General features: G+C 49.9%; 8 protein-coding genes across 8 annotated transcripts; 4 read left to right on the top strand and 4 right to left on the bottom strand.

The window, feature by feature from the left end:
* Nucleotides 1-65: 65 nt before the first annotated feature.
* LCC5_2 (laccase) lies at nt 66-2375 on the bottom strand (the record flags this gene model as incomplete). Its single annotated transcript, XM_036775691.1, has 15 exons — nt 66-93; nt 147-158; nt 217-353; nt 411-431; nt 491-638; nt 700-928; nt 992-1075; nt 1128-1357; nt 1416-1479; nt 1528-1550; nt 1606-1686; nt 1748-1926; nt 1990-2058; nt 2119-2185; nt 2239-2375. The coding sequence occupies 15 exons, from the start codon at nt 2373-2375 to the stop codon at nt 66-68; spliced, it is 1509 nt and encodes a 502-aa protein (XP_036631710.1).
* Nucleotides 2376-3235: 860 nt separating this feature from the next.
* Nucleotides 3236-4913, top strand: PC9H_006138 (uncharacterized protein; the record flags this gene model as incomplete). The annotated part of the gene is made up of 2 exons (XM_036775690.1): nt 3236-3692; nt 3757-4913. The coding sequence occupies 2 exons, from the start codon at nt 3236-3238 to the stop codon at nt 4911-4913; spliced, it is 1614 nt and encodes a 537-aa protein (XP_036631709.1).
* A 439-nt stretch (nt 4914-5352) lies between these two features.
* PC9H_006137 (uncharacterized protein) lies at nt 5353-6652 on the bottom strand (the record flags this gene model as incomplete). Its single annotated transcript, XM_036775689.1, has 7 exons — nt 5353-5390; nt 5449-5490; nt 5543-5565; nt 5625-5867; nt 5953-6194; nt 6248-6302; nt 6360-6652. The coding sequence occupies 7 exons, from the start codon at nt 6650-6652 to the stop codon at nt 5353-5355; spliced, it is 936 nt and encodes a 311-aa protein (XP_036631708.1).
* Nucleotides 6653-8417: 1765 nt separating this feature from the next.
* PC9H_006136 (uncharacterized protein) lies at nt 8418-10912 on the top strand (the record flags this gene model as incomplete). Its single annotated transcript, XM_036775688.1, has 5 exons — nt 8418-8735; nt 8794-9429; nt 9481-9725; nt 9785-10410; nt 10461-10912. 5 exons carry the CDS (start codon nt 8418-8420, stop codon nt 10910-10912), a joined length of 2277 nt encoding a protein of 758 aa, XP_036631707.1.
* A 629-nt stretch (nt 10913-11541) lies between these two features.
* PC9H_006135 (uncharacterized protein) lies at nt 11542-13547 on the top strand (the record flags this gene model as incomplete). The annotated part of the gene is made up of 9 exons (XM_036775687.1): nt 11542-11877; nt 11933-12009; nt 12060-12081; nt 12136-12351; nt 12402-12506; nt 12564-12737; nt 12795-12990; nt 13045-13435; nt 13493-13547. The coding sequence occupies 9 exons, from the start codon at nt 11542-11544 to the stop codon at nt 13545-13547; spliced, it is 1572 nt and encodes a 523-aa protein (XP_036631706.1).
* Nucleotides 13548-14190: 643 nt separating this feature from the next.
* On the bottom strand, nt 14191-15535 carry PC9H_006134 (uncharacterized protein; the record flags this gene model as incomplete). The annotated part of the gene is made up of 6 exons (XM_036775686.1): nt 14191-14648; nt 14700-14821; nt 14886-14968; nt 15023-15062; nt 15120-15186; nt 15238-15535. 6 exons carry the CDS (start codon nt 15533-15535, stop codon nt 14191-14193), a joined length of 1068 nt encoding a protein of 355 aa, XP_036631705.1.
* Nucleotides 15536-17445: 1910 nt separating this feature from the next.
* PC9H_006133 (uncharacterized protein) lies at nt 17446-19830 on the bottom strand (the record flags this gene model as incomplete). The annotated part of the gene is made up of 13 exons (XM_036775685.1): nt 17446-17462; nt 17511-17640; nt 17710-17840; nt 17898-18025; nt 18081-18236; nt 18285-18829; nt 18884-19000; nt 19051-19263; nt 19318-19376; nt 19426-19445; nt 19495-19516; nt 19567-19721; nt 19772-19830. 13 exons carry the CDS (start codon nt 19828-19830, stop codon nt 17446-17448), a joined length of 1752 nt encoding a protein of 583 aa, XP_036631704.1.
* A 1788-nt stretch (nt 19831-21618) lies between these two features.
* PC9H_006132 (uncharacterized protein) lies at nt 21619-23603 on the top strand (the record flags this gene model as incomplete). The annotated part of the gene is made up of 13 exons (XM_036775684.1): nt 21619-21903; nt 21955-22067; nt 22127-22474; nt 22533-22558; nt 22608-22662; nt 22710-22754; nt 22812-22863; nt 22912-23002; nt 23058-23134; nt 23190-23201; nt 23252-23341; nt 23405-23504; nt 23563-23603. The coding sequence occupies 13 exons, from the start codon at nt 21619-21621 to the stop codon at nt 23601-23603; spliced, it is 1335 nt and encodes a 444-aa protein (XP_036631703.1).
* Nucleotides 23604-23682: the final 79 nt, after the last annotated feature.

The raw sequence follows: 23682 nt of genomic DNA, 5'->3' as shown, positions 1-23682 counted from the left end.
TTGCAAGACCACTACACGAAGGAGCGAGTCAGTTACGCATTGACATTCAACCTAGACAGAATTACTCACAGTTCTAAATGCCAGTCGATGTGGCTAGAAGGTATAAATGAGTTGACGATCCGTCCTTTCACAGACATGCTACGCACCAATGTAAGAACCTACACGCGTCGGAAACAGTTCAACAGAAGGCATCATTCAATAGCGCAAGACACTCACCATGGGCCGGCGTTATCTGTGGTAAATCGAATGGTTACGTTGTCGCCTGTGACACCCGTAGATACCACATCGCGGCGGACCGGGTTAGCGAAGTTGTATGTCGAACTCCCGGCACTTCGAATGACATCGAAGGAGTGCTTCGCACATAGTCAGCCAAGTTATTCTCATTAGACAAACTGAATATGTGTACATACACCGTGAAGATGGAACGGATGCTGGTCAAACGTAGACAATCAGTTGCAGGTACCCGGAATAAGTGGGATGGCAAACGTACCGGACCACCAGTTGCAAGTCCAGGAATGGATACCTCGATAACCTTGTTGGGAGGGAGAACGTAAACACTCCCTGCTGGCAGGAGAGACGTGGCATCCATAGCCCCGCTCAGAATCTGCAGCAGCACGGGGGCAGTCGGGTTAACGTAGCTGAATAGAAAACAACATAAACGTTCAGCTTAGTCAACGTAAGGCAGAGAGGACCACGCACGATACACCATTTACGCTAAACTTAAACTTTTCCTCGTCAAATGCAATACCAAGGTTGATTGATACGTCTGCAGCGCCGAGTTCGTGGGGCCCTGGTGCCCCGGGGTTTTCCAATGGTACAAGGTCGGTTTGAAGCATTGGATGCGAGCTTCGAGTCTCCGAAGAATTCGGATTTGCTTCAGGAGCCCCTACATATCGAAGAATGGCGGAATTGAGGCCGCCAGCGAAACCTATAGATATTGAACAAACATAACATTTTCAGTTACGCATTTGTCAGATTTCAAAGGGACTACCTTGAGGCCCTAAATTAGGGGAAGCTCTGATCCAGTAGTTGTCCACCTGCTGGTTTGCATTCAGCACGAACGAATATCTCTGGCCTGTTTATCACGTTGTGAAGGGATCCGATGTCGCGAGAACGAGAAATTGTACCTGGGAAGATCTGGATGCTGTCCACAACGAGCGGCTGAGTGTTCACACTATCCACCTCTATTATGGTCATATTATGGCCATCGATGGCGAAGACATGATTTGGGTCACAGGAGATCGATACGAGGCGGAACCTGTATCGGCTGCCTCGTTTGACATGGATGACTGCTAAAGGGGACTCTGGCCCGTCTTGATAGAGACCTAAGCCGTTGATTAGTGTAGATTGTGAAACTCTGTATGAATATATAAAGCTGAGAACTGGCTCATTCAAAGACGATAGTGAGCACGCACGGCACGAGCCCTGCGCTAGGTGCAGGTACATGATACCAATCGGCCAAGGTGATGACCGTATCCTCTGTCCGTATGATCAGCAACGTACTTTGTATTCATAAGGTCGTCTTACCGTCATCTACATCATAGAGAGACCTGACGTACATTGTGTCTATGAGTAGGAGGCATCGACAAGAAACGTAACACTGACCTGTGTGGGTCTTCTGGGTCGTACACGACAAAGACACCACGTAGTCCATCGCAATACTGCGTCGAGAGATGCGAGTGGTACCTAGTGAGATCTGTGTCAGGTTCCAGTCGTTCCTCCTCACCAAGGGAGATGAGATGCACACCAAAAAGTGCCCGCTTGATCAGGAGCCGAAAATGAGTACAAGAAAGAGTCGCCCGGGACGATAGGACATTGAGTAACGAAAGCAGGCCCTGCATTACGCTCGTCAGAAGAGAGTATTGCAAATTTTATCGTTTTACCGTCAGCCCAGTTGCTTCCTTTCTGATAGAAGCCATGCCAGTGCTGTGAGGATTTTAGAAGGGCGAGTGAGAAACAGGAGAACGGCCGTGGAACCCGTTAACGTACGATACTTGTGTCCAGAAGCATCGAGTTATCCACCAACTCGTCAATTACATTGATCTGAAAATGATCACCCTAGAGAAGCAATAGGTCGGTCCTCGAAAAAGGAACTCGTTGATTCAGGCGTGGTCACACCTTGTTCCCGGTGATGAGCGGGCCAGGAAATTGACCGCTAGACGACGAGAGACCAGCTAGTACAGTGCTGGAAATGTGTCAGCACCAGAGAAAAACATCCAGCTGAATATAATTGCTCACGAGCGACTGAATCCATCTGGTGCGATGACCTTATTCACGATATGGAGGTCTGCCGTAGGCCCATTGGCAGCCGAGGCAAGGTGGGCGGTATAGAGGAGGAAAGGGAGAAGGAAGGGCAGGCAAACAGCTGGAGACATTCAATAGGATTAGGCTGGGGGACGAATGAAGGCCATCAACCACATTTTATACTCTAGCAAAAATCGTAGAACACATAATGAGCCAGCAATCGCTGATGCAAAAAGTAAATTTGATAGGACCGAGTCAAGGCACGATCGCCACGACTTCAATTCAGCGTCGGATACCCGAGATATGAGCACCGTGGCATTGACGGGCCGTCCTGTTATGCACAACTAGGAAGTAAGTCGCACTTATGTACTGTCGTACCACCCGATCGTGTCGCATCAAAAGTTCAATAGAACCAGATCTGGTGCAGGACATGTGGTCGCATGCGGAGGAGGCATTTTGGCGCCTCAAGTCTGTCCATTATTGGGTTCGATATGCTCGAGGTGTGAGCCAGAAGCCCTTGCGGCGCTGCGGGAGAAGCTTTTAAACGGAGGCTGTGGGACTTTGAACTCGCCCAGAAGTTCCTACAACCACGCAAGGTGACGAACGGGTAGGAATTGCCGTAACTTGGCATTTCAAATATATTGGGTAATGGCATACTGCATCGTGTCGCACATACACCCGTTGTTTGTGGGCAAGTGCAGTGGGCTGGGACCCAGAGTGCTAGTGAAAACGACAGAGAATTAGCTGATTAGCAGAGCATTTGAATGATATCAGTGTAACTTATTGATTGACCATGTTCTGAGCGGCCTCCATGGGACTTGGAAGTCGGAGGGGACCATGAGAGTCACAAACGAAACGTTTTGAACACCTAATGGACATAGCATTGATTGTGAGAAATACTTTGTGACTGTGAGACTTTCTCCATCTATTATTACACGCGTCGAAGGCCAAGCAGAATCTTCTCCTAAATCGCGACTTATTCTAAACCTTTATGGTGGTTGTCCACTCGTGGCATATGTCGTCTGATGGGCCCGTGGGTGATATACCACCTTCAGAATGGCATTCCGTTCGACCATGGTCGCCCCGCTTGTCCCTCTCCGTGCGCGAAATCACCTCCGTTTCGGCCACCTTCATACTTTCATCCACTTTCTCGGATCGCGGCGAACAGGATCTTCTACTGGAATCACTTGGCATTGGCCCGGATGATGAATTCGAAGACCATATAGTAGATGTGGACGACGGTCGCGCGATCATCTCAGACGCCCTCGCCAAGGGCCTGTCGGTAAACGTCAATGGGAATCCGTGGTCGAAGGTGATCTTCCATATAGACGACAAGTCGGACGAGGCTATCATCATTATCTACGCGTTGATGCCCGGCAGGCAGTACGATATAGATCTAGGACTTGTCAACGGAGGGCAAAGTTTACGGAGACAAGTGGTTACGGAAGGTGAGTTCTTCGTTTTGGGGGCGAAGTTTCCGTTTGACTAAAGCAATATAACTGTGCACTTCAGTGCCGAGTCATTCCCCCGAATTTGACCACATCCCCTCTCCGGAAGCAAGTCTGCCTACGCCTTCTACGCCCACTAACCCTACCGTGCAAACGTATGCCTCAATAACGCTCGAGGAGCGTCTTGCGCAATTGCAACATACCCTCTCTACGCTAACCGCGGAACACGAAACCCTCACCACTAACTTCAAAGCCGCTCGTCGCGATGCGCAGAAGGCAGACGCCACACTGCGGTCGGAAATCGATGGACTCAAGCGTGCCACCGAGAAGAACGCTGTTTCCGAGCATCGTGCGCGCCAAAAGGTTCTCGCTCTACAAGAAGCCGTCAAACGTGCTCAGGCTGCCACGGTAGACATCCAAAATGCCGTCCAGGAAGTCGAGGAGGCGCTGCCCGCGTTGAGGGAGCAAAAGAAATGTAAGGAGGAGGACCACGCGAAGGTGAAGGAAGCGGCTGATCGGGCGAGGAGGGAGGTAGAGAAGGAAAATAAGAGGGAGAAGAAAAGAGTCGAGGCGCTGAAGAATGAGCTTGCTGGGCTCGGTCACAGGATGGACAAGCTGAATGGGAAGAAGGAAAAATTGGAGAATGCGATACCTGACTTGGAAGAGCAGCTCAGGGAAGTAGAAAAGGAGATCGAGCAGATTGAGATGGATCCTTACGGGCCGCTGAATTACGTCGAAGAGAACGACGTGCCTCCGCCAACTTCGGAGCAGCGCAGTCGACAGGCTTCACCCGGCGTTATTGGGAGACCCTCGCAGACATCGGTCCAACGACCGACTTGGACTCCTTCCCGCTCATCTCGGCGCTCCTCCATTAATTCAAGCAACCCTCTTCTCCCATTATCTGCCCCGCGTACACCCGCACAGCCAAGTCCATCCCAACAACCCCATTCCCGACAAACACAATCTCATCACCGCTCCCATTCAGGTGGCTCCATAACGCAAATCCTCCAGACTCCCCAAATATCCCCAAACCACGGCCCATTAGCTTCAACGTCCACGTTATCCAGCAAAGCGCCGCCATTTGAGCCTGGTAGGCCAATTCGCGGTTTATCGTTGAATACTTCGCATTCGAGCTCGAGTTCTCATCCTGCGCCGATACAACGGCCCACCCGTAATATACACGGCAGCAAGGACTCGCTGAATAGTAGTTCCTCAAGATGACGAAAACATAGCGTCTCACGAACTTCACGACATAATGACCTATTGTATAATGTAAGACGAGACCCAGATGTATCCTTAGGTTGACTACTATCCTATATTTCTTTCGTAGCAACGCGATGTGATTCAAGTGAGGGTTGGAGCTTCAAACATCGAGGAGCAGTGTCATGCATATATGCGTCATAAGGCGTGTTTCAACGGCTTTGTGAAACGCAAAAGCGCATATGGTCAAACACGAACGAGATACGTGTGGTTGATGCAGTCGACGCGGTGCTAAGCCACAACAAGCGACGGGATGAGGTGCAGCAGTCGATTATATTATGAATATGATGACAAGAATCGTGTGTTGTGAGGCCTGCGTTCCCATGGGTTGTCCCTTCGAGGAAGGGCGATATGATATATACGATAATACGGGACTCCAGAAATCCAGAACACGACAGACTTAGTAAGTCTTTTTCTTTTCGTCGACTGATAGACCACCTATGGAACAGCAGTAAGCTTCTGAAACGGAAGGAGTCCTGAAGATAGAAACACGTACCAGGACCCATGTTCACGAGGAGGATCAGACCACCAACGATAGCTAGAGTATTTGGTTAGAAATAGAAGCAGTACAGCATATTGCCTTGACCTACATAGTGTTTGGAAGAAGTCGTATCTAGAAATAAGCCATTAGCTGTGATGCTCTAGGAGGCAAGCAGATGGTGTGGTGCGTACTTGAGGAAGTCACGCTGGGGGTGAGCAGAGTGGACACTCCACCAGTTGTTGACGAATACGTTGAATACGCTAAGGACGAGGACAAGGAACGTGGCGGACCATCTCGCTTTGAAGCCTACTGCGACCATGACGCAAGCGGCAAAACCGACGATCGATACAAAGAAACGGGCGATATTCCATTCTCCCTGGATGATGAATCCAATGAAGAGGAAAATGAGGAGGACACGGCCGGCGAGGAGGAAGCTATGAAGGGCGGGCGAATCGGGTTTAGTTCACTTTCTGCGTTCCAGGAAGGAAGTAAAGCGCAAGTCGAGCTAGAGGGACTTACTATTTCTTGCGGTCGGTCTCGCTAATTGAGGGTAGACCGGCAAAGAGCTTCTTTCTCGTCACCATGGAATCACTGAACACCATCAAAAGACCGCCAATAACGCTGAGATTTCGGAGGAAGAAGTTGAGGTCGAAGATGAGACCGTATCCGAAGCCTTGAATTATGACGACCGCCAAAAGACCAGCAACTGCGTATTCGCTAAAGCGTTTGAGGATAATGGCTGATGAACCGCCGAGCATGGTCTGACCGAAACAATCACGCTAAGCCCACTCCAACACAAAGGCAAGTCACATACGAGGACGTTGAGGATCAAGAAGATATGGGAGAGCCCCCAGGGAAACTTTCTATGTCTATACAAGAGCATCTCAGTCAATTGACCGCTATATACAGACAAGATGTGGCCTTACTGTTGCAAATACCAGATTTGATCTCCCCACTGAGTCATGATTCGCAGCGAGTCCTCCAGGAAGGTCACAACGATCAAGAAGCGTCCAATTGCCGGCAAATGGGGCTTCAAGGGTTGCGAGTAGATCTCAATATTGTCTTCGACCGCCGTACTGAAAGCCCTTATTTTTTCGAGGGGGTCGTCTGGGTTGGCAGCGCGGTAGCCCGTCGATGGCCGTGTGCTGTTCGACAGGCCATGGGGGTCGGGATTGTAGGTGTTGGTGTTCGGGCGGGCAATGTTGATTCTGGAGGACATGGTGGTTCAATTTCGTGAGCAGACGTGTAACTTACTTTTATATACCGACCGTCGACGTGGCTCATCCCATCCGTGGGAATTTCACCATCACTGCGTTTGACATCAGGCTGCCAGCGCTCTGGTCGGTCCATTTGCCCCGCCACTATACCAGCCTCAAACTGTATGTTATCCGACTATGAGACAACCTGAATGGACTTTGAATGCTAGCTTCAAAGCTACCGCATCAAAGGCGACTCTGGACGGTGCGAATTTTTAATACTAAAGCGTAGCGCGTGCGACCGAATCCCTTTGATTCGATTCGATGTTTGGGAATATCAGCAGGTGCGCACATATGTCTCTGCCAGGTCAATGTCCAATCAACGTTTAACGTTTAACCCCATGGTGCCGTTGGCTGTGCGAGTTTCACTTGGGTCGACTGGGTTCGGGCGACTCTTGAGAACGCGACACGGTTGGCGAGTCTTTTGATCACTCGTATCCGTATTCAGGTTCTGGAGATGGAGATATCAAGAGTTGAAGTCGCCTGCAGAAAGGGTTGCGCGCCTCGACCCTCGTGTACCCCTATATACCCCTGATCAGTCAATCGCACCCCAAGTCCCTCGAACTCACCCGCAGACGGTCTAGAGCTCAACGTCGTTGCATAACATGTAGTCCTCGTACTCGTCTCCAGCAAAACTGCTGCCCCGTCGTCCAGACCAGCGAAGGCGCTCTGTCTAGAGACGCATCATCTCAGCGACTCAACCGTGCCCAACGACGAGGATATCTAATCTGACCAGAAACCCACTGCTCAGTTAGTCGACTGTTTCGACGAGCGAACATTTCCTGCGATATCGACTGCCGACACAATGTTCAATGTTCAGCTCGTCAACTATATCGGCGCAACAAGTAATCGAGGCGTAAGATTTGCGGATTGCTCGCTGTCAGGACTTCTGCATCCAGCACTTCTCCATGAGGTACCGAGTACTGCCGAGCTAGTGCAAGGTTCGAACCCATGGCAGCAGCCACCACCACGAATCGCCGAAAGGAACCAGCACCTCCTGGCGCTCAAAAGCCCAGCCGCATTACCAAGGATGAAGCTTTGGAACCCATGTTCGCTATTGATACGACGTGGTTTGCTACCCACCGGCAGTGGCGGATTCTTGTACGACGATAGCATTGTCGCATGGTGTTGGTCACTTATCACTTACACTGACTTGCTCTGGAGATGTAACAGTAGTGATGAAAGGTCAGGGAGTTGACGAAGCTGTGGTCACCCGACTACGCATGGCCACCCGTCCGCGTCCAAGCAAGATGTATATTGAGAGCCTCAACAGACAGCAACCTCCTCCACTCACTTGGCATTCTGACATCACCTACAAATGTGGTGCAAGTTTAAATAAGTCACTGAGATTTGACACGCGCCTCTTGAAACGGCATCAGAGCACATACCAAGGAATGGACGAGAGCTCACTAGGGAACCGCCGACTGGGTTAGCAATTCTCATAAATACTGCTATTATCATGATGCTCCACAAGGACTGATAACATCATCAGGAGCAATATTATTTCAAGGGGTATGGCTCAAATTCACTCGATTGCTTAGAGTACCAATTTGCATCGAGTTTTTACTCTAATCAGGGGCAAAGGGGTTGCAAAGGGACTAAGAAAAGGGGAATGTGTCACATGTTGATTGTGAGCGCTTGATCGGGCGCTTATTCGTGCATTATGTGGAAAAAACTAGGGTCGCGGAAGTCAATTTAATTGACTTGAGTGACTATCTCTTCTTTCATATGGACCAATCAACGGTGAAGGTGTACACTGTCAATGGGCCGGCAGCAGGCTCGTCGTCGTCTCTTCCAGACTGGCTCACGAGAAAGCGCGCTGCGAAGAACAAGGGGAAGAGGGCCGTCAGGGAGCAGGTCGAATCAACCATTGAACTCATACAGGGCTTCGAATTCCCCGAGGCTAGCATCAAGGTGAAGACGACAAGAGACGGACGCCATGCAGTCGCGACAGGAACCTACAAACCTCAAATAAAAGTCTGGGATCTCGACCAGCTCTCGCAGAAGTTTGAACGGCATTCAGAATCAGAGAACGTGGATTTTATTGTGCGTGAGTCAAGGCTGGCTGCTCGTTGATATCAAGATTTCCATTGCGTGCATTTAGCTGCTATCGGACGATTGGACCAAGTCAATACACCTCCAGAATGATCGGACGGTTGAGCTTCATACGCAAGGCGGATTCCACTACCGTACTCGAATACCGAAATTCGGACGCTCCCTTGCTTACCACCTTCCGTCCTGCGACACCTACCTCTCAGCCTCGGGCAACGAGATCTATCGCCTCAATTTGGATCTCGGACGGTTCATGAATCCCCTTGTCTTGGCTGGCGACGATATTCTCGGAGTGAACGTCGTAGACATCAATCCAGCGCATCATCTTTTGGCGTTCGGTGTAGACGGTAATGGAAGTGTGCAGTTCTGGGACCCTCGTTCTCGCTCGGAAGTAGGCATACTCCGTTTGCCTCGTGGACGGCTTGTTTCGCCCCAAGATATTACCTCAGTACTGGGCGTTACTGCTATTTCGTCTAGGTCAGATGGCCTGTCTTACGCGATCGGTACGTCTACCGGGCACACACTCTTGTACGACATACGTGCCGTTCGTCCGTTTGCAGTCAAGGACCAAGGCTATGGTTTGCCTGTACGTACCGTGTCCTGGATCGAAGGCGGCAGTCGTATGGCTGGCGACGGTATGGTCCTGAGCGCGGACAAAAAGGTCATCAAGATATGGGAAAAGAACGACGTAGGCGTCTTCCTTTGATTCTTTTCATGCCAGCTCAATACATTATCGCAGGCCTCTGCCAATTTCGCGTCTATCACTCCTGCCAGTGACCTGAACCATGTGCACCACATTCCCGGAAGCGGTGTTCTCGTGACCACCAACGAGAGCATTCAGATGGGTACCTACTACATCCCTCAATTGGGCCCTGCGCCCAAATGGGCGAGTTTCCTGGAAAATATTACGGAGGAAATGGAGGACCAGAGCACGCGGTCCGTTTACGAAGACTTCAAGTTTGTTGAACGTAATGATCTCAAGAGGTACAACTTCTATCTATTCATTCAGATAATCGGATTGAGTTAAGCTGTACATTTCGCAGCCTTGGTCTGGATCATCTTGTCGGAACTCCGGCTCTCAAGCCATATCTACACGGCTACTTCATTTCGCTCAAGCTCTATGACACTGCACGCCTCATTGCTAATCCATTCGCCTATGCCGAGCACCGCGAGAAACTTGTTCGTGAAAAAATGGACAAGATGGCGGAGACGAGAATACGGGCTAAGAAAGAGCCTGGTGTGAAAGTCAATAAAGGCTTGGCTGAGAAGATTCTCAGAGACGAGGAGAGAGCACGGAAACGCGAAGAAAGGAAGAAGGCGAGGAAGGAGAAGAAGGCGCAGGAGGGGGCCGAAGCCGAAAGCAGCGGTAGCGAACGGGAGATGGATGTCGACGAGGCTGGGGGCGAGGAGCGAACAACTCTACTCAATGATCCTCGGTTTACGCAACTGTTTGAGGACCCTGAGTTCCAGGTCGATGAAGAGAGTCGAGAGTTCGCTCTTCTTAACCCATCTACGGTAGCGCGCAAGAAGAACGGCTACGCGAAGACAGCGGTCGAGGAAGAGGAGGACGAGAGCGACAAGTCTTCTTCCGACGGTCTGGGCAATAGCGACAGTGACAGCGACAGTGATGGCACCGGGAGCCATGGGAGCGACAGTAGTGACGCTAATGGTAACTGCACAGACAACCTCCCTCGTGTATAGTCGCTGAATTTCTTTTAGAAATGGCGCCTGCCCCATCGGGTCAGTACGGCCAACGACATCAACGCCAAAGAAGAGTGGCAAACGTCAAAATGGTTCCAATGCAGGCACGGGCGGCCACTGGATCTAGAGGCGTTGATAAAAATGCAACGTTTGGACAGCGTCGTTCTGGGCCAACGACGTCTAGAAATACGCAGCGCCATGCTCAAGGGCATGATGATACAGCTGGCCCTATGGAGATGAGTTGGGTGCCCTCATCAACTTCCAAGATCAGTGACGACGACGCCCTCGTTTCCGAGGGCAGGCCCGCTAAGCATGGCCAGAGGCGTAAGGGTGTAGAAAGCTTTGGGGCAGGGCTAGAGAAGGGCGGGCAGGAAGACGAGAGACAGGGGAATGAAGGCGAACGAAAGGGGAGAGTGCAGCGGAGAAAGGGGGTACGGAGCGGTAGCAAAAATGCGTTCAGAAGGCTATAAGATGAACCTTGCGATATACACCTAATCTCATCTCAAAAGTACCTTATCGTGTTATCAATCCTTCCATGGCCTTCGTTGTATAGCTCACCCGTCCCATCAGACCTGGACGTCTGGAGGGAAGTTCGGGCTAAAAAGAGAACATTGCGTAACCTTTCGTAACCCAACGGTTCTATGCCTAGACATCTCTTGCCGCGATACAGCATGTGGTAATCTTGCAGGTCCATCTATTGATGAATATATCAATATATCATGGTTCATATCGTTCCAAACACATCCTCCATAGAAATGCGGAAATGCGCCGAATGTCAGTCCACTTCTACACGGAAGTTTTTTTTTCGATTCTATTTGACATCCTCTATTGTGGCTGAGACGTATGTTTAGAAGGAGAAATCGTTCGTGCGGCGGTCTAACCCAGCGAGTCTATTCCTGTACGACAGTGCTGTCGTACAACTACAGTACCGGGGAAGTGGAATCTCCTGATGCCCGTGCCAGCAGTCACGTGACATGCTGCATCGCGTTCACTGAGATCAATCCAATGGTCTCTTCAAACACTCATCTACTCCGCACCCAGCTCGATTCCTCAGTCTGGGCCATAGGAAACTTGCCTCCGTGAAATCTGGAACTGAAGTATGGCAAAAAGGCGCGTAATTGAGATAGAATCCGAAGTAGAATCTTCCTCGTCCGAATATTCGCCTCCGAGTACCGCTAGACAACCAACGTCTCGGAAACGACGCAAACGCAAGGAGCCAGAGGGTGCAACACGCGTGGAACATCCCGAGACTGATACTACACGCGAATACTGTCCATCCCATGCACCTTCAGTTCATCAGATTCAATCCGCCGCATCCACATGCAGAGCACTCCTGCAGTGGTACACTGGCGTCTCCGAAAGTCGGGGAATGCCTTGGCGGAAACCATATGATCCATCTCTGAGCATAGATGCGCGCGCGCAAAGGGCTTACGAAGTAAGTGTGATGGAATCAGCTATTGGCTAACGCTTAGAATCGGTCCAAATTGTAGGTTTGGATATCTGAAATAATGCTGCAGCAAACTCAGGTGGCGACAGTCATACCTTACTATAACCGGTGGATGGAGAAGTAGAGAATATGCTTTCAGCCCTTGTATTATCTAACTTCGACTCTCGTAGATTTCCTACTATCCGTGACCTGGTGTGTCAACTCTCGATTACGGAAAGTTTGCACTATTGAAAAGACGCTGCTCAGGCAGCCGCATCTATAGATGAGGTCAATTCACTCTGGAAGGGCTTGGGATATTATTCTCGCGCTTCTAGACTCCTTTCTGGTGCTCAAAAGACTGTGAAAGACTTCAACGGGCGGCTACCGGATAATGCTAAAGACATGGAAGCTCACATCCCTGGAATTGGTCGCTATAGTGCCGGGGCTATCTGCTCCATTGCTTATGGCGAGGTTGTACCCGTCGTAAGCCTCAAAATCCTATTAGGCCGATTTCCCGCTAATTCCACCAAAAGCTCGATGGAAATGTACACCGGTTGCTCAGCCGATTCTTGGCCCTTCATGCGCAACCCAAAGCCAAGGCTACGCTAAATATCCTTTGGTCGGCTGCAAATGATATAGTTTGCGGTGTAAAGGCTCCGCGCGAGGAAGTCATTAAAGCTGTAGCTGACGATGAGCTTACCACCGGCGCAAGAAGTACCGAGAATCCCGCGATAGGGTATCCGGGCGACGTGAATCAGGCTCTCATCGAACTTGGAAGTACGATATGCAAGGTACGAGATCCTAACTGCGAAGAATGTCCGTTGCGCGACCAGTGTGCTGGTTATCTGTGGTCGAGCGCCTCTAAGACAGTGAGTTTCCGAGTATGACCGCACTATTGTCGCTTGATTTCTAACCCTGAAGCTTAGGCCTCTGATGACATCCCCGATATTGAGGAGTTATGCACCATATGCGAGCCGCTAGAGCGCGGCAGCGGCGTTTTAGCGTTTCCCATGAAGGTAGAGCGTAAGAAGGCGCGAGAAGAGCTGGATTTAGTGAATGTCATTGAGTGGCGTTCTAAAAGCCAGCAACGAATGTTCCTTCTCGTCAAAAGGCCTGAAAACGGTGTGTTTCCACGAGGTCCTTCCTATCCGCGCCGTTAATTAAAGCGAGTCACAGGCTTATTAGCGGGGCTGTATGAGTTCCCCACACTCGCCAATGTGACTGCATCGATTTCGAACTCAACATCGACGGAGTCGCTTCTGTCAATGTATCTGAGCAGCAAGGTCTACCTTCGCGTGGACGCGGGTTCGGCCGATTCTGAGAGTTATCACATTGTGAATACCAAGCCCGTGGGTGATGTTATCCATGTATTCTCTCATATCAAGAAAACCTATCGGGTGCAATGGGTGCTCTTGGAGGGTTGCAGTGAACCTCCTTTCCCCACACCCTTAAACGACGACAAATCCACGAAAACGCCGAGTAGGCGGGCCAAGCAACCCCGAAGCGAATCCACCCAGCGTAGTTCGGGCACGGCTTGGTTCGATATGAACGAAGTCGCCGAAGCAAAGTAAATGTTTATCCTCCCCTATGGTGCCATAATGCCGAACTCACGCCTTGCATTTAGCATCGGAACAGGTGTTCGCAAGGTCTGGGAGCTGACCAAAAGGCTTTGGGAATGACACCTTTCGCTGGAACCGTAAAGCTTCGGATTGTAAAACCTTGTCGTGTTCTCTCCATTTGATCTCAGCGTGCACGTACAGCTCCAACCTTGAAGTACATATTTACTGATGCGTTTTTGACGCACTAATCCAAAAAGAGATGTGCTCTCCTCGCGCGGAAACTAGCGGTGATTTCTTGGTGACGAAGAGCCCCAAACATACATTCGAAGCATGGGTAATTCACTATATTTGACACAGGTTCTCTTCGAGAAAGGGACCCCAGAATTTCTGGACACGATTAACAACCTTGACGGAATTCCTCGCACACACGTCTGACAGGGCGTCCATAAATTCGAAGGGAAATAAGTTATTGATATTGTTCGGTTACATGAATGGCGAATTGCGACAAAGCAGATATAGCTAGTACAGTGCACAAAATACAACAACGAGGCCCAGAAGTCTATCAAAGTGAACCAGTGTGAAAAGAATTGTTCGAAAGACTGAAACCTAAACCTTGGTTGAGTCGAAACCAGGCTCGGAGTAAGCTCGCTGCACCCTGGTGAGTAAGCGACGGCAGGGAAGTTTCCATCGCCCATGTCGCGAAGCTAATCGCCCACATCGACACATGAATTCCGTGGGTAAGTCTGATGTAGGTCTTCCTAAATCAATAATTCTGCATTGTGAACTTCCGCAGAAGTTGTTCGTCCGTGGGGTCTCGCCGAGGATAGGAAATACTTTGGAGGTATTCAAGAGGGACGAGCTGGCCCCCCGGGGCAAGCTGTGAGAGCCCTGATGGAGGACTCGAAGATTTCGAGCGTGTCGCCATCGCTTTCGGCGAGGGTCGAAGCTCCTGGCGAGATGTAGGTTCGCTATAGGGTGGTAGATGGGAACGGCGTGATTGAGACGGCAGGCGGTGGGAAAACGAGTCATTTGGTTCTGGTGGATCGACGGCCGCGTCACCAGATGGTGAAGATGGGCCCCCAGATATCTCGCGGTTGTCTCTCCGTGCCTTAGTGGCTCGGGCACTTCTGAACCAACCGTCTGGAACAAGCACGTCGCCAACGCCTCTGATATTGTCGATCGTCTGCAAAGAATCGAGTTTACTTTGACTGAAATAAGCGGCTTCGGAAGGGTAAGAATCATTGTGAAGACTGTGCAGATGGCATGCCTCACTTAGATGCCACTTGCGGGTCACTCCGTGAGGGCGATCAGTCGGAAGGAAAACGTGAACGCTGTACGTTTGCTTTATTAGGCGTTCAGTTTCTCCGCCGCGGGAGTGTGATGAAGGATACACCCTAGACACGATGGACGTGTGAGATTCAGTGGATATGTTATATTGTATTGTATGAAGGCACGTACCTTATCATCTGCGCCCAAGGTGTGACTGGGTTAATTGCGTCGTCGCCCACATCGAATTCCTTTTGGTGGTAGAACAGGAATTCCTATCAGCTTGTTCATCAGCGCATAACCTGCGATACTGACATACGATTACGTACATCTCGAACCCTGCTCGGACCCCATCCCATCCCATCAGTCCTGACATTAGAAGTTATCGACGTGAGCCTCACAGCTCTGACAGTGCCACCGACATACCATCGTTCCATGCCCAACCCGGTGGCCTCAGTGTTGGCACCTCGCTCCTCCCATACGTATACATTGCCTGCCAAGAACATGAATCATAGAGTGATGCAGGTGATGACAAGAGGTATACCAGGGGCTATAGCCCTCCGTTCCTCGGCATCGAGACGGCGAGTGATAAGAGGAAGAGCGTTTCGTGCGACAGCATAGAAGACTTGAAGGGCGTCACGGGTGGACCTAACGCGAGTGTTCTGTAGTGTGGGACGCTGCATCCTAGCACCAGGGGGAGGGTTAAAGGGGGAGGGTAGTGCAAGCCACTGAGCCACAAGGCCCACCTTAATAAATACGTACCGGAAGTATGTGCATGGCGAAGCACAACAGGTCCATGAAAGGCAGGGTCGGTCGAGGGACAGATTAACGATACTCGACATTATATTTTAGGTTCAAATTGAGTTTGCCGTCAACGGCACCATTTCCACGCACTAATACTGGAAGCAGCAGGCGGAGTTTACAGGCCTTCCTTGTGCTGCGAGCTTCTTGAGAGCATCAGAGATGGTTCAACCTACGCAAACAGCTGCATTTGCCGAAGAATGAGCTGCTGGAAAGTTTTAAAGTGGTGAACTGAACCTTGCCTGAGAACGAAACTTAAGCATTCAAGATGAATCGTTTCCTTATGTCAGCTCCCACTGGCGGAGGCTATCTGAGATCGATCAGACTTCTGCAAGGAAAGCACTCTGTGCCTCGCCACAATCGTCGAATCAAAGGGGATTCAAATGATGCAGCTCTGTAAATGGGTCAGTGTAGTGACGCCTCACGGGAAACTCACAGAATCGTGTGCCCCGACTGCATTTGCTCCCCATCATCGCATGGTTTCTCAAGGCCACCCTATCGGAGGAATCAAGGTCCACTAGCCGCTGATGAAAAAGCTTAGGGGAACTCCATAATTACTGGATTTACGACATGGTGGCATGAGATAAATCGATGTATATGGTTTGGAAGCATTCAATATTTACCTCGCAAGGGAAGACCTAGTCACACTCCCCATGATCCCCGCCAGCACTGACTATTAAGTAAATAGTTAACCAGCGAGTGAGCTCAGGATGGTCACACCGAAATGGTAGGCTAACTGTATTGGTCCACGAAACGGATCCAACCATCAGTCAGCTGTTTGAGACAATGTTACACGGTGCCGACTTGCCTTAAAGGAAATTTGACCTCCATTTGTGACCGCTGTGGCTGATGACGCGAGGCGTTGCAAATCGTCGGTTCGTAGATCCTGTCGGTGTGATAATAGACAGGATGATGGCCCGGAGGAATTCAGTGGGCACTAGAAGGAGCGATTAATAAATCACGCGGCCTACATACATAGTACTCCTTCGCTAGAAAAGAGTCTATAAAGTCTGGAAGCTTCGGAAACGATCGTCTTGATAAACGCGTAGGGATGTGGGCTCGAACATCAACGTACCATGTGTAATCATTAGAATTATCTGATGACCTGCTTTACCTTTCTTGACAATTGGATAGGTACCAGCCACTGAGGTTAATGGGGGGATACCGCATCGAGATTACGAGGCGAGATAGAAGCCGGCGGCAAGCGACCGACCTGATAACGTTAGCCTTCTTGAGATCATCATGCCTGGTAAAGTGTCTAGCGTAACAAAAAACAATGGGCTTACAACTGGGGCAGAACATTTCTACGAGTTACTTTCCGAGGAGACAGCAAGAAGGTGTGCCGAGCGCTATGGGAAATGAAAGGACGGGCTTCAGGCTAGTTTCCCTCCCCGCGCCGAAACATGCGCCATGGTATGTAATTTGACACGAAATGGATCAAAGGTTGCAACGATGGGGTTATAGGCCGTTCTGGAATTCAAAACTGACGATGCCGATAAGGAGAAAAGGCCCGGCTTGATATGTTTTTCGCGCTAAAAACACATTCTGTTCAACTGGGACCTATCAAGAAGGTTTCAAAGGTAAGGACATGTGTGTGGTTAAGGAACAAAACATCTATCACCTCTACCCTCGTTATTCTAGAAATCTTGTGCCTTTGAATTGGGCCACCTTATGGTTTCACTTCTTCCAAACAGAACGAGGAAAAAACGACGTACGTCAAAGGTATGAGAAATGCTTGGAACTTTGAACACCCCAAAAATCACAACATAAGGATGGGTTACCCTTCAGCCACACTTAGATGTCTGCGTTTGAACTTTACTGACAGCAAGCAGGGCGAATGGTCAACTTATAGGGGTCGGATATGACATTACCGAACACAGTCCGGGACCCCCTGAACACTCTCATTCTACTCAAACACTACAATGACAACTCATCATTGCCATCGACGTCCTCAATCAACACGGTGGTCTGCGTGGACCATGAGAAACTGAGCATGCGGAGTGTGAACGCACCCACCTGCTTGAGGAAGCACTATGGGAACGGAATCAGGTATTTCAGCGTAATGGCCAAATCCACGGAATTGGTAACGAATCCGTAGTATTTTTGGAGCAAATGGTGCAGGATCGCAAAAACCTTGGATACCCAACTATATCAAAGGGGAAGGCGAGAGGATATCAACCCATCGAGGACAACAGCAAGATGATGTGATGCTAACCTTCGTTTGGTCTCCAGGCACATAAAGTTGCGAATGATGGACCAGAGCTTGTAAGGCTACAGTCACGTCAATGACTAGGTCATCGCCGTCGACATCGAATAACCCATAGAGGGCGTCCTGGATGATCAATCCTATTATATGGACCAATAAGCGTGCGGCCGCGAATGAATACGGGATGAGTTCCGTACCGCCCACAGAAGCTTCCGCGTCCATGTGCTTTTTAGCTATATCCTTCAGCAGTGCAGAACTAACCTCCGTATCTCGTAAGAGGCTAGAATGTTCGCCTCGCAATGCCTGACGAGTAGCGCGGATATAACTAACGTTATTAATAACTACGAACCGAAATCTAGAAGTTGTGGGGAAGGACTCACGATAGTCGCTGAGCGCGCCGCTTTGGCTTGACCACAAAATGATAGCTCAACAACCCAGCGAGCGACGGTATGACGGCACACCAAAGTGCAAGTGTAGCATCGTACTCCGCAGACAAGATGATGGGGAAGCTGAACCGCTGCTCTATGTATCCTAGGCTAGTCGCTCTTCAGCTTGAGGGAGCTCGGGATTGGATGAAGACATACTCGAGTTTATACATTACTCCTTGTGGGCCAGCATTTAGGGTGGAATCAATCTCGACCGTTTCGCTAGACCAATTTCCACCCAAAAACCACGCGGGACCATGGAAGCCGCATTCCACTCCGCCCTTGAGTTGCATACCCAACTCAGCGAACCTCACCCCGCATTCACCTTTCAGCCGAGGGTTACCATCAAGAACAAGTCCGGCAGACCAGTAACGAACACCGCGGCTTAGACCTGATATCGACATCACCTGGCTGCTTGATTCTTCGTCCATATATTGAGGCGGAATCTGTGAATCGAGCGTATTATCGAACGGCGTTGGTGAGAAGACGCTGATATTGAGAGCAGGGGAGCCGAGATTCAGAGCAATGGAGCCCTCGGCCATCGAATCCGGGAATAGTCTACGACCTAACGTGACATTGACGGGTGGTGGTGAACCCAAAAACCACGCAGGTGTTAAGACCGTAGAGACAGTAACAGCATTTTCGCCATCTTTGTATATCCCTCGTATACGGGGAGAGCGAAGCCGGAGGAGGGGTGATGTTGCCTACCAATGGAAGAATAAGGACTAGCTAAAATTTGTGGGCTAAGACCTGAATACCTCGAACGTAAGTCTAGGCGAGAATTGGTGCCGTACGGTGCCCGTAAATGAAGCAGACGTAGGTCGCGTCTGGACACTGGCATTCGCGGATATAGTTGTCTGGCTGGTTATCTCTTTCTGTACATCCAGTGAATCATGGTCCGTGAAGGCTGGAACGGCGAACTTACGTGAATACTATGCCGTAGGAACACGCCCGCTATTCGAAGGTCGTTGAGTCGATCTCGACAGCGAACATGCCAAGGGTCTTCAGGTAAAGTGGCGTCTGAGCTGAAAAGGGATATAGCATCTAAGCTACAGGTGAATTGACCCTTCGGTCGTATCAGGTTCTCAAGCTTCTGTTGTTTCTGCTCGTATTTTGTTTGCTTCAGAATTGAACGCAGCTAAGTGGACCCATGAGAATGAGCAAACGCCACGACATACTCCACGCAGCGCACCTCTTCCGTATCCTTATCCCTCAAGTACGGCGGCCATTTCAGCGACAGGCCTTCTTCACCTAAGAGACCTTTTAGTGAATCTACAAGACGCCTTCAAGAAAAACAGACCTAGGACATTGTAAACTTCTCTAGCATCAAGTCAGACCAAATTTAGACGGCATCATAGGTTTCCCTCACCGGGTGAATGGGTCCGAGAGAACTGGAGCCGCCCGTCAACAAGAGACATACAAATGATGCAGGCGTAATTACCTTCATACGCCTTCTGAATTTCGAGGAACTTTCTCGAAGCTACATCTTGAGCCTTCTCGTCATGCTGCTTGTCCGGGTGGAATATCAGCGACAGCGTGCGGTGTCTCTCCTTGATTTCGGCTTGAGTCGCCCACTTCGGAACATTGAGAACGGAACTGAGGATGTCAGACCTCCGGATACTGGGCGACGAAGTCGTGTTACTGACTAAAGGTAGTCCGGCCCTTTTGACGCGTCGTTTGCGTTTAAATCATCACCGATACTCATATGCGAATGGTGCGCCGTGGGGGCGACGACAATGGGGTAGGGGTAGCGATGGAAAAGGATGATCGGCGCCTGCCTACGTTTCCCGCGCCCCACGCCCCGCCGGGCCGCCCTATTTGTCAGCAAAGCTTAACTCTCTGACTGTTGATCAAAAGCAGGCAAAATCATTTCACTCTGTATCCTAGCACTGATCTCTTCCACTAGACTCAATTGGCACGCCTTCTCAGTGGCTTTGACATGGGGAACGGCACTGTGATGTCGCAGCGTGCAATCGACACCACATGGGAGATTTCCGCAAGATTTCCGTTCTTTGCTTGTTCTTTGCTTCACATTCTCAAGTGCCCAGTTTCAAACCCCAGTTGTATTCACCGTTGCATGCTGGCCTCCTAGCCGAACTGGCATCCCATGGAAGTAAGGGTTCAAACTTGAGACTGCTGCGTCATTGTTTCTCCTAGCGACAGATAACCCCAAGATTTAGGTTCGACGGTGATAACAGCATTGATCTCTCACGTCGACGCATTACCACAAAGAGTCGCCCGTCATTGCTCCCGGCAGTGATCAAACTTCGGGGAAACCAACAGGAGTACACATAACGTGCGACGCGAAATATGCCTCCGTCCCCGTGGTTGCCCTATTTCCGCCTGCCAACATTACGGCGACATACCGCAGCCGATTATCTTGCCTATCCAAAGCAGCCGCAGGACGTAAAGTATCAAGTAACGCCACCACAATGTTTTCATTCTCAGTCTATCTCCTCTGGGCCCCTATAAACACTCCCCTATTGCGCGGATTTCGATCTGGGACATAAAAGTAGGTTCACTGAGCTCCTTTACACCCCATGGATGATTTGGTGGGGAGCTTTACGCCCACAAATCTCCAGTTCACATTTAGCAATTGCCCCTTGATTGTGAGAAGATCAGGTCGAACAACAAATTCGAAGTAAGCAGCAGCCTGTGGATATGCCGCAGGAACGCATTTCCTCGCGCAACCGTATCCACGCGGCCTACGGCCACCTTCCGAGGCCTTGTCCGAATAGCAATGTCATATGCAAGACTCTCACCCGAGCTATGCCATGAACCTGGTTTAGTCAATGGGAGGGGGTTATCAGCCGATCTGTCCGCCTTCATTCTGTAATCAAAGTTAAAACTATGGAAATGGTCGAGAGGATGCTCTTCGGCAGACGTGTGATAACAAAGAACACGCCTCTCACTCTCAGCGATATGTCATCGTCGTAAGTTTGCCCAGGGCAACAACTACGCACCGCATCCGAGACCGCGAAATTTGAATATGTCGGTGTGAATGTTCGTTCCGGACTGATATGTGCACCTGAACAAGATAAATGTCAGGGGTGGGCCTGTGTCCTCTGTTTCCCACCCCGAGCTCCGAGCTTCACGTACAACTGCCGCATGCAAATGGGGCATTGACAGGTGCCGACTATTGTACCTTGCTACTGTGTATGGCTCCATGCATTATAACGTATGTAGTGAGCTTTCCACTAAAGAAGCACCGTTTCTTCTGACCGAATTCATTATGCTGTAAGCATATCCGAAATCCGACGAGGTGGCATCCACGGGCCCCCGCCCCAAGTGAAAGAAAGTGCGCTGGGTACAATAGAGCAAGATCACTTTCGCAGGGACCTATGTAACCACCAGCCAAGTTGTAGTATTTTATTTATCACGGCGTGTAAGGGCCATGTAGGAAGTAAACGAATTCCCGCGATCACGACACCTTACGTCATCATCTGCATGAAGAAATTCAATATTCAGCTGCTTAACGACAGTCAGACCGACCATGTCGCCGCCATTCGATGCCTCGACTTCAAAGTCGTCGGGACCGACGCCGACGTCGGACACGAAGGCTCGCGGAGCAAATCGCTCAACAAAAGTGGCGGGAAAACTAAAAGTACTTCCTGAACAACCCGAACCCGAAGTCCTTTTACCCCCAACCCGCTTAGTTGTTCCACCCAAAAGGCGTGTTGTTGAGGACGCGACTGGGGCCACTGGAGATAGCGAGGACGCAGACGCGGATGAGGAAGACGATGAAGAGGAACTAGAAGAGGAACCGGAGGAGATTGAGGTGAGTACATCGTTCGCGGCCTTTTCCTTGGTGTACAATTCTCCAGAATAGGTCTACAATCAAATATCCCTTATACCCGACGGTACCGCAAAAAGGGATGCCTTAAAATTGACGAAGAAGAAAGCTAAATCACTGCCCAGAGTGACTGCCTATGCTACTGCGAGGTAACTATCGTCTTGTACTCTGTTTGAACACACGGCTTTAGGCTTATTATATTGGCAAGTTCATACCGACTTGAGGAACTTATGAAATTCTTCAATGCCCGAAGAAACGCATACCAAACCGACGCCAAGTTGATAGATGAAGTCCTATATACGCCATATGTCTACGAACCGCTGTCACAAACCGATACGCGCCAGTCTAAACATAAGACTGACGACAGCACCGGGGACCTGCTGGGTGTACCGGAATTGCTTCCAACTGACGACAGTGGCGCAACTCCCCGTCCAATCAAGAAGAAGAGCAAATTCAATATCACAGCGTCTCAGGCGGAGATATTCCTCTTTAGTTACGGTACTGTTGTCATATGGGGCATGACGGAGGTCCAAGAAAAGCGTTTCCTTGCATCAATGTACGTGAATACCATCTCTGAGCCAGCCTACCGATGCTGAGCCCAAGCCTTCCTCCAGAAAACGCTTCGAAGTAGAAAAACTAGGTAGAATATGCGCGCAGCTTCCCCACGGGTACATACTAACTCCCCATAGCTCCCGACGATGTTGAAATGGAAGACCTCAATTATTATTACGCAAATTATAGTAGGTGAGGCGCTTGATCTACCTCACGTCTGGGAGACTCAGTCTCTATAGGATCTACAACGACGTCATTACGCTCCGCAAGGGTTCGAGCTATATGTAGGTTATCTGCCTTCTCCCCTTCTATGATTCACTTAACATACACACTCTGTCCAGGACGAAGCTTTCATTATCGCACGCACTCTCACAATCCGTCAAGATCTCCTTGGTACGGCCTCGGTCCATCGTTTACGGCATGGTCTAACGTGGAACTTAGTTTGAAGATCTAATATCCTCAACAATAGAGGAAACGAAGGATATTCCAGAAATGATAAGTGAGACAGGGAAGATAGGGATGCCACACAAAGGTAGATAGCTATCTATACCTTTCTATTCGCGTGTGCGATTGATTGGACGCGATAGACATCATGCAGAAGATTGGGCAACTCTTTCTCTTGCGGACAAACATTAACTCCGTCGGTTCAGTGCTCGATTCACCCGTAAGCGGCGACCTCTCAATCATGGCTTATCCATCTCACCAACGTTGTTTTTCAGGAAGTGTTCTGGGTAAGTTCGCGGGTAAACAGAGACGGTCGTAACTTGATGCATTTCTCAAGAGTTATCCCGACTTACAACCACTATATGATGCGGCGCGAAGTTATCTCGAGATTCCGCAGCGATTGAACCTCCTTAATACTCGAGTGGAGGTCGGTCTCTAAAACGAATGTGATTTCATATAACGATTTCTGATGTCTATGTTGTCTCCACAGGTTCTTCAAGATATGCTTCAGCTTCTGAAAGAGTCCGTTTCCAGTAGGCACGCCGAACGCCTGGAACAGATCGTGATCGCTCTCATTGGAATCGAAATTGGTTGGTCTTCCATGTTATCTTTCAAGTGGCCATCCGCTTACTACTTCCACGGGCGCAGTTTTGGGGATCATCACTATCCTTGTGGACCTTATGGCGTGAACTTCCAGGGTGATTCATTATAGCTAGCATTTATTAAATACGCGTCGAGTTCTATAGTGTCCGTGGATTACATACTTGG

The sequence above is a fragment of the Pleurotus ostreatus genome (genome assembly GCF_014466165.1).
Source record: "Pleurotus ostreatus strain PC9 chromosome Unknown scaffold_4, whole genome shotgun sequence".
Taxonomy (NCBI): Eukaryota; Fungi; Basidiomycota; class Agaricomycetes; order Agaricales; family Pleurotaceae; genus Pleurotus; species Pleurotus ostreatus.
The sequence above is the reverse complement of the archived record's forward strand: the minus strand, read 5'-3'. Positions and strand labels throughout refer to the sequence as shown.